The sequence below is a fragment of the Erigeron canadensis genome, chromosome 9 (assembly GCF_010389155.1).
Source record: "Erigeron canadensis isolate Cc75 chromosome 9, C_canadensis_v1, whole genome shotgun sequence".
NCBI lineage: Eukaryota > Viridiplantae > Streptophyta > Magnoliopsida > Asterales > Asteraceae > Erigeron > Erigeron canadensis.
Genome location: NC_057769.1, coordinates 34,596,282 through 34,605,600, shown reverse-complemented (window position 1 = coordinate 34,605,600; position 9,319 = coordinate 34,596,282). Strand labels below are relative to the sequence as shown.

At 36.6% G+C, this 9,319-nt stretch overlaps 1 protein-coding gene across 1 annotated transcript; it reads right to left on the bottom strand.

Moving 5' to 3' along the window:
• Positions 1–2,739: 2,739 nt before the first annotated feature.
• LOC122583675 (protein FAR1-RELATED SEQUENCE 5-like) lies at positions 2,740–5,377 on the bottom strand. The gene is made up of 6 exons (XM_043756054.1): positions 5,315–5,377; positions 4,473–4,610; positions 4,147–4,278; positions 3,261–3,755; positions 2,805–3,161; positions 2,740–2,763 (listed from the first exon to the last, which is right to left on the bottom strand). Exons 1-6 carry the CDS (start codon positions 5,375–5,377, stop codon positions 2,740–2,742), a joined length of 1,209 nt encoding a protein of 402 aa, XP_043611989.1.
• Positions 5,378–9,319: the final 3,942 nt, after the last annotated feature.

Below are 9,319 nucleotides of genomic sequence, written 5' to 3'. Positions count from 1 at the left end.
AGTGGGACATGCTCTGTATCCGGACCAGGTGTGGGTGATGATAATGCCGGTGAGGACGACGACGATTCCGGGTGATTAGACTTTTTTTATTTGTACGAAGTATGGACATTTTTATAAATACAGTTTGTTATGTACATTTTTATTATTTGTGTTTGATATGGACATTTTTATTATTTGTGTACTGTTTGTTTGTAATGATGGTCGACTATTCCATTTGCAAAGATGTAACACCCCAAAATTTCGTAGTATTATTATATTATTAAAAGTAATATAGCAAGTAAAAAGATGATAAAGTTACGAAGTAACACCCCAAGTTTTCTTTAATAAAAAAAAAAGGAAACAAAAAAACGGGCATAACAAAAAACAAAAAACTTTATTACAATCCTAATCAGATGAGTCCACTGTTCCCATATAGATGGGAGGAGGTTTTGTTGCATCTATATATCTATTGTAGGCTAACTGGCGGTGTCGGTACAAATCTTTCCATTTGCTCACGGGAGGCCTTACACGATCCTGTACCCAATATGCGATCTCCGGGGCCATCGGGTAGTCACCTTCCAATTGCACCATGATATAGTGACCGTGACCATGTACTAATGCTATTGATATGGGCTCTCTCCTAGGCATCTCATCAGGACCATTGGTAAATGGGAACGAAGTCCAACTGGCGGCAGTAGATAAACAGTGAATTACTATACCCATCCTGTTGGACAACAACATGGCCCCCATAGTCATGTGCATCCAGTAGCCAGTTGGTCTAAACACCCCTACATAAGACCTTGATAACCCCTCAAAAAACCTCGCTTCAACCTGTCCCCATCTTGTTAGTTCATCGTAGAATTGTTTGTTGTTTTCATACTCGGCCAACATATGTAGTCGGGTCCACTCGTAACCTTCGTTTTCATCGTACCCCAATGCAACAGCAAGTGCCCGGAATCCACAGTTGCCATCACCACTGACATTAATAATCCCCTTGACGTATGGTCTAAATACATTCGGTATGTCATCAAGGTAACCCTTTATACCCGTCGTCTGCAGTGGGCGAGTGTTAGGTGGTGGTACTGGTAGAGCAGCCAATTGCTGCTCAGCTGATATGGGAGATATTGGTGATGGTGATGGTGCTGGTGGCATCGGAGGTGATGGTGCTGGTGGCATCGAAGGTTGTGTGGGCGTACTGAACAAATCAAAGTACGATGATGGTGCAGCTGGCATCGGAGTGCTAGGACCTGCAGGAAAATAAGTATCGGCACTGAAGAACTGATCCACTACGCCTGTTGGTGCTGTTGGTGGCACAGGATAGTACGCGGGTTCGGCTGCGCCGAACAACTGATCTAAGAATGAGGGTTCGGTTGTAGGCTCATTACTCGGCCCTGCTGCTGAAAATTGTGACGATCGGATCAACTCATCAATATAATCACGGGTGTCCTCCCGTAATTTGGTGTCAGGCTCCGCGAAACGTGACTGCGTGGGCACATGGTCACTGTGTCTCGCCGCCTGAAAGTCTCTGTAGCATGAGCCTGAGTCTGGTGCGGTATCCGGATACTTAGGTGTTGTCACGTGCACGGACCTCGACTTTTTCATCTTTGGTGGTGGTGGCATTGGAGGTGATACGTTCAAGTCTGGCATCTGCAATGAATGAATGAATAATTAAGTTAGATGTATACCCGTATAGTATTTAACAATTAATAATTTGCTAGACTATAATAATATAACTTTTTCTTTGACCCAACAGGTCTACCACGTGTTTTCTTTTGGACCTCCGGGTCCTTGATTTTGGACCGACCCGGATAGATGAGGTCCTTTATTTTTGACATCAAGCTTTTCCTTTGTTTTATGGGTTGTCGTTCCAAGGCAGCAGTAACCTCGCCACAAAAGGCCTCAACAGGCTCGTCATCATCCGAGTCTTTCTTCACATTTCCAGGCAGGCAGGTGGACGGGGTTATATCGAGCCTGCACCAAAATGCATCTATCTCATATTCTTGAACACGCCTTCCTGCAGGAATAAAAATATTACATTAAGTATTTTTAAGTAAAATGGACCATTTGTATTGAATGAACTGTACTTACGTTCCTGCATGTATGTTAGAAGTCGACAACTACATGGCAAGCCACAACTAGCCCATACCGTACACCCGCACTTTGACACGTCCCCTTTTACTGTATTTTTCAATCGATCAATTTCGTCAACCATAATTTGCAAGGCTACATGGGAGGCTTTACCGAGCAAATCCTTTAAACAGGGATAATTGTGTTTATTTTGATTGTACTGCCTGCAATGTTCCAGTGACCCCTTTATTTCGGTGTATTGCCCGCTGACAACAGAGTTAACACATTCAACGATTCTGTGGAACGTAAGCCGCTTTTGATGCATAACTGACTTCAGCAAAGAATGCTCGCTCTCAACCCTGTTGGTAGTGTAGTTACGATAGTTGCGGTGTTGGTCGACCCAACATGACACAAATAACTCCTTGTACGAGGCAAGCCACTGTATTTGTAGATACTTATAAAGATCTGCAGGAAAATAAAAAGTGATTTAGCTACATGGTTACATCGTAAGCGTTATCATAAAAACAGTATGGAGACGGGATGTATATACTTGGTTTATCTGCCAAGAATACTTTTAGCCGCTGCTCATTCTCTGCGTATTCTTTAACCGTGATTGAGTTTACGAGTTTATCCCACCGGTGTCTAAACGAACCATAATCTTTTTTTGACCCAAACGATGGGTTGGCATGTAACTCAATATTCCTCCAAATGTGTATTCTACACAGTATCAGCTTCGTTTCCGGCATCACATCCTTAACCGCTTTCATGAGGGCCAGATCCCGATCAGTGAGTGCCACACGCACGACGAACCCTTCTTCGAGCGTCGACCTCAAGCACTGTAACACCCATGTGTATGCCGCATGTTGCTCATTTTCAATAAGTGCGTGCGCAATGCTGAATGTCTTGCCAGTTGGAGTGACACCCACAATCTCAACAAGCGGCATGTTGTAAACGTTGGTTTTATACGTGGCGTCTATTTCAATGATCCAAGGAAATGCACGCCATATGTCAAGTGATGTAGGATGTACGAAAAAGAGATTGGTCAAACATCCGGTTTTGCTATCCGTCGTGTACTGATACGTGTACTGATGGTCAGATAGTAATTGGAGCACGATCTGCAACGGGTAAACAACCAAAGTATAAGGAAGTCGTATTTTTAAAAAAAATAAACATATAGTTATACGATCCACATGCAGGTATGTTTCTTATTTCACCTGCATTCGAGTTTCCCCTCGTTGTTGGGCGTGCTTTAGCCGGTGTTGCCGCAGGTAGTTAGAAATGTCTTGTGAACGAGTCAAGATGCCGGGAAATGCATCCTTCAATTGGTCCCTTATGCTATTTGGCCCAAAACCTAGCAACGCCTTTTCGTCCACAAATTCTTTTTGAACATCGGTTAGTCGTCTTGCGTACGCAATACCTTCCAAATTACGAGCTGATGGATGGTTATGTCGGTGATCTATAACTTCAACCCACCAACTATGGTCCTTTGTCAGACGGCCTACCAATTTGAATGGACAGTCAATTTTGGTACTCCCTTTGGGTGCCCCGGTTGACCGCTTATCTTTTTTTCCACCACGGTTGCAAATAAGGACCACCTTTTTAACTTCTCCGCCTTTTGTGACATTTGATCTTCGTGTTACTAACACATAACCAAGCTCCTTTGTCGTTCTTTGAGCCCAGTCTACCAAATCTATGTGTGTGTCAAACACCTGAAATATTTTATACACTTTTTTTTAATACACTTTTTATGCACTTTTTTATAATACATTTTTTTTAATACACTATTTTATATACTTTTTTATAATCCACTTTCTTATACACTTTTTTATAATACACTTTTATATACTTTTTTATAATACACTTTTTATACACTTTTTTTTTTAACAATTTTTTAATAGCTTTTGTTAATCTACATTTTTACGTACATTTTTTAATATGTTTTTATAAACAATTTTTTATCCGTAGTTTTAATAATTAGTTTTCTTACATACTTTTATAGCAACAAATCTAATGAATAATAACAAAATACAATTACTCACAAAATAACAACACAAAAAATGAAAAGGTTGGATTATATACATACCTCCTTGGTATAAAAACATCGTGATCGTAATCAAATTCATCACGGACATCTGGGGATTCAAATTCGTCATCGGGCTCTTCGTACACAAACTCGTCATTTACACCTTCCGGCGCATTTGGATTTAAGAAAATTTCCTCCAAGCAATCCATCTAAAATAATAAAAACACTTAACAGTAATAAATGAAAACGAATAAATCAAAATGAATGAATATGAAAACGATCGAATATCAAAACGATTGAATAATGAGATTGAACTTATATAGAATGAATATGAAATGATTGAACTTATAAAGAATGAATCGTCACGGGGAAACAGAAACATTTCTGCACGATTCGAACCTACCACCTCTTTAGGAGCGACTGTCGCTCCTAAAGGGGTGGTAGATTCGAATCGTGCAGAAATGTTGTCGTATCCTAATACCCCTTTAGGAGCGACTGTCGCTCCAAAAGGGGTGGTCGGGTTACATAAGGGGTGGTCGGCCTACACGTCCCCATAATAATACACAAACGAAATTAAAATTTGATCTTATCAAACATGTGCTTGTCAGACGTTCACGATTTGATTACCTTTGGTCAAACTGTGTTGAGTTGGCAATCTGACGAGGAAATGGAATGTTTTTTTCACAACAATCCTGGTTAAAATGTAGTACATATAATCATTAAAAAGAAAATTGTTTTTACAACTTTATATTGATAAATCATACAGGGGTTAGTTATCTTAAAAATTCATGAATAAAAAAAATGAAAAACCAATTTTAAATCACTCATTTTTTTTCCAAATTTTTCTCTCTTTAAATAAAATATGTAAAATCATCCAAATCATTCAAAATGTTTTATCTCACAAACCGTAAATCATTAGATGAAAAAAAAAGTATGGATAGTCTTAAAATTTCGTCCTCTTTCATTAGAGATGCAATTTGATATACTTTTGATGACTTTTTAATTTTCTTTTTCTTTTTGATACTTACACATAACCTACACATGTTAAGTTGAAAAAAATTGTGATTCGGAACGGACTTTGACCTTATGGAAATTCATAAACTAAAGTTGGTGGAGTTAATAGATCATTGAGGGTGATAGGCTATAGTGTGATAAGTTATAGAGGTTGATAGGTCATAGGGGTGATCGATGATGGGTGATCTACCTAACGCGCCCTTAGCCGCTATGGCTCCGCCATGGACCCACGGGTTCCGCCCTTGACCACCATGGCTTCGCCATGGATTGACGGGCTCCGCTCTTAACCTTCATTGCTGTGTGAAGATTGTTATTTACTAATTTACATGTGAAAACAAAGATTCTACATATGTGTATGTACACAAGTATAAGGGCAATAAAAAACAAAAATTAAAAAGCTATCAAAAATATATTGAATTGCATCTCTAATGAAAGACGACGAAATTTTAAGACTACCATAATTTTTTTTCATATAACGATTTGCGGTTTGTTAAATAAAACATTTTGAATGATTTAGATAAATTTTTTAATCTAATTAAAGAGAGAGAAAAGTAGAGAAATATGTGACCCAGAATTGTTTTCTCATTTTTTTATTTATTTATGAATTGGTAAATAACCCTTACTCAAATCACATAACATATTAACATGCATTACAAAAATCAAAATTCTATATGTCTATATGTTAAATACGAGTACATCACCTCCCTCTATGTTTAAAGGAACTTCGTGTCGAATTTGAATCTCCAACACATTATATTTATGTCATATGTTTCCTATTAAACAAAAAAAATAATAATAATAATTCTGAGCATCTAGCATCTGATTTTTGTAATGTTTGGTCTCTAGCATCTTGTTAGATGGTCATTTAATTTATTTAATACAATTCTGTCGTTAAAAAAAAAAAATTTTGAGAATCTTACGAAATAGTCTTATTTCAAACTTTTCATTTACTATGTCATAAATGATCATAAAATAATTATTTAAGTAATACATATATTTGTCTAGTCCCATGTATACTTGTCAAAAAACAAAAAAAAAATTATATAAATTGTCCCATGAATATAGTATAGATAACATTATATTATTTGGTTATTTTCATTCAGATATTTGGTTATTTTCATTCAGATAATTTGCTAATACTATATATACTCGGTGATAAGTTACACTAGCATGTTATCTGCGCAATGCGGCGGTGGTCATGGGACAACAATGTGATAGTAGGGGAAATTGTTAGTAGTAGATGATGCGTCGATTGGTGTAGATTATTGATATAAATGGTCAATGGAAATATTTTAAAAGATAAAGGATTGGTAGTGTAACTTAATCATTAATGTTAAGGGGCAGTGTAAGTGAAAATATTACATAATTTAAAGGTGATAGATGAAAATATTACATAGAAAAGCATATTAGACATTGTTCCATGTAACTTTCAACATTGAGGGTATTTTTTTTTAATAAATGGTATAGATGTTTATGAAGATACACTTTAGATATTTGTTAACCTAAATGGCTAAATGCATGTGGTCCTTTTTATGATGCGCATATTTAAAAATGAATATTTTGTCGACATAGAAAAAGATTGCGGTGTTTGTTTTCGCCGTATAACATAATGTAATAGCTTATGTAAGAACACATGGACATGTTTATCCCCACCTTATTAGTTGTCTTAATTGACTACTTTGAGATCAAGGGCAGAATTAATCTAAAGTAGAGATGGCCTGGACTATAAGTCCATTCAATTCGACCCAACGAAAATATTTTAAAAGATGTTATCATTTTTATTGGTCTGAGAGGTAAAAAAGTATGGTCAATGTCGCTAGCTATCAAAGAGTGCTCAAAAAGTTTCTAAAATCGTTAATAATAGTAAAAAATCTATAATAACAACAATCTACTCGTTATCTTACGCAGAAACTATAAAAGTTTGTGCTACGAGCTTTCTTAGTAAATATTGAAAATGAATACAAAACCCAAAAAAAAAAAAAAAATTGAACTAAGTTGACCAAATCGATTATTGATAGACGGTCAGTTTTAACAGCTACCGAGAGGTACTACTTATCATTACAACTCGGAAGTAGTTCGTTGCAAGAAAAATCATTACAAGCAATTTAGGATAAACAATGTGCATCTTTTTTTCTAGTTAATGGCATCCAACAAAGTTATCAAGCTGTTGGAAGCTACCAAATACAGGTTTATTTGATGTCATATTTGGACTTTTGATGGTCTCAATTTCATGATCATGCTACTATTGCAAAAACAAAGGTTATTAGTCTTGGACCGTTTAGGCATATGTTGTTGTATATTTCTCAATTTAGAGCTTGCAATGATGAATATCATTAATGTTTTTAATGTATGTACCCATATGTAATGATTCTTTCAACATTCATTATATAATTTTAGTAGGCGGCTGGTATCCTGACCACTTTTTTGATAATTAAACCAGACTATTTGCAGTGATTTTAGCTGCAAATACTGGTGTTTTTGTTCATATCAAACTATTTGCAGCGATTACTGACAGGGGCCGTTATTTTTTTGTCAGGTTTGCCATTACAGACAAGGGGGTCCGCACTATTTGCAGCGACTATCGCTGCATATAGTTGGTGTGGTCTATATACCAAAAAAGCTTGGTTGGGATATGAATCCTTTTTTAGTATTGCTTTCTAATACTCACTCTTGTAGTATGTTTTTAGCTTTTTAAGTGTGTCTGCGACGTATATTTAAATGTATATAAATTCTTTATCAAGTACGAGTAATTTTTAGGCGTCCCTTTAGCACTAACAAAAAAAAAACATTTTACATACTAAAATAGCATCTACATATAACTAAGCGGTCACTTAGTAAAAATAAAATAAAAGTCACTTACTATTTGTTAAATTATCAAGTCGATTAGCTATAAAAACAAATGAACATTGATAATAGAATGGGAAGCACTTGTTATTTTCTAAAACCACTTGAAAATACAACTTGGAAAGTACTATATTATTCCCAAGATGGGAAGTACTTGCTATTTGTATTCACATTTTTGACTGTATTAAAAGAAAAATATGTATATATAATGTAATTGTTGTGAAATGGACATGTAGTGAGGCATGGACCATTTGATGTGAACCACAAACTAGTTTTGGGGGTGTACCTGGCCTGACCATGGTCCCATTCTTGATATGCCTTATTCATTTACTAGGCGACGCGAAGCTTCCTTGTGGTCTATTGTGACCCTCACTACGATCTAGACCTTTTGTACTCACTCTATTTTCGACCCAAACCTAGATTACCATGTATATACCTTTTTTATAAAAAAATAAAATAAAATAGTGAATGGGTGAGAGCCCTCTAGTCCGATTTACTGCCTTGTTATCCAAAACGCATACCATATAAAACTCATGTTTGGTAAGTCACCATCCTCACACATATAGTTTATCGCACTTGCATTTGGCAAGTTTCTAACTTATAACATGCAGCGGCTCAGATGCTCACATGATGACAATATCATAACATCTATTGCTAAATTGGTATTATTTATACATTTTGTACTCTGGCATCTCTAATGTATACATTTGATACTAGTCTAAAATTTGAGTAACAATTACATACTACACAGAAAAAGCTACATTTAAAAAAGATACATGGGAGTATGGGACCACTTTTTACTCGTAATACGTACATCATACTCTTGAAAAAAAAAGTCAAATACATATTGTGGCTAAGTGGTTGTGGTTAGTACCACTTCGAGAAAACCGCACTGATTATCCCAGTGTGGAGGATATAAGACGTACCTTTCTATCATATCAAAAAATCTTGGCATTATATATATATTTATATATTGGTAGATATGGCGTTATATATATATTTATCGAAGCGCGTAACCCGATCAGGGGAAAAGGTGTAACCCGACCACCCACTATTAGCGGCGACGTCGTCGTAAATAGTGGGCCCCTCTGTCAGTCAATGTCTCTAACCATTCACGTGATGTCTGTAACCATTCTCGAATCTCGTGGGTGTGGACCCCACTATTAGCGGTGACGTCGCCGCAAATAGTGGGTCCCCCCACTTGCGCTTGTCGATATAAACCACGTCTTCTCCATTCATCTCCTCCTGTTTTTATTCATCTCCTTCTCCTCCGAACTCCTCCTCCCTTCCTCCGTAATTTATTTTCTTCTCCATTCGTTTAACTCACAAAATCCGGCCATCTATCCCCTCATCCTCGTTATCAACAATTTTTACACGACCCACGTTTTCCGA

Excerpts from the sequence above, each read along its gene's own strand:
- LOC122583675 (XM_043756054.1), bottom strand. The coding sequence starts at position 5,377 with ATGAAGGTTAAGAGCGGAGCCCGTCAATCCATGGCGAAGCCATGGTGG. Across the intron at positions 4,611-5,314 it reads GGTGGTCAAGGGCGGAACCC|GCCGACCACCCCTTATGTAA; the intron begins GTGGGTCCATGG and ends GGGGACGTGTAG. Across the intron at positions 4,279-4,472 it reads CAGTCGCTCCTAAAGAGGTG|ATGGATTGCTTGGAGGAAAT; the intron begins GTAGGTTCGAAT and ends TTATTATTTTAG.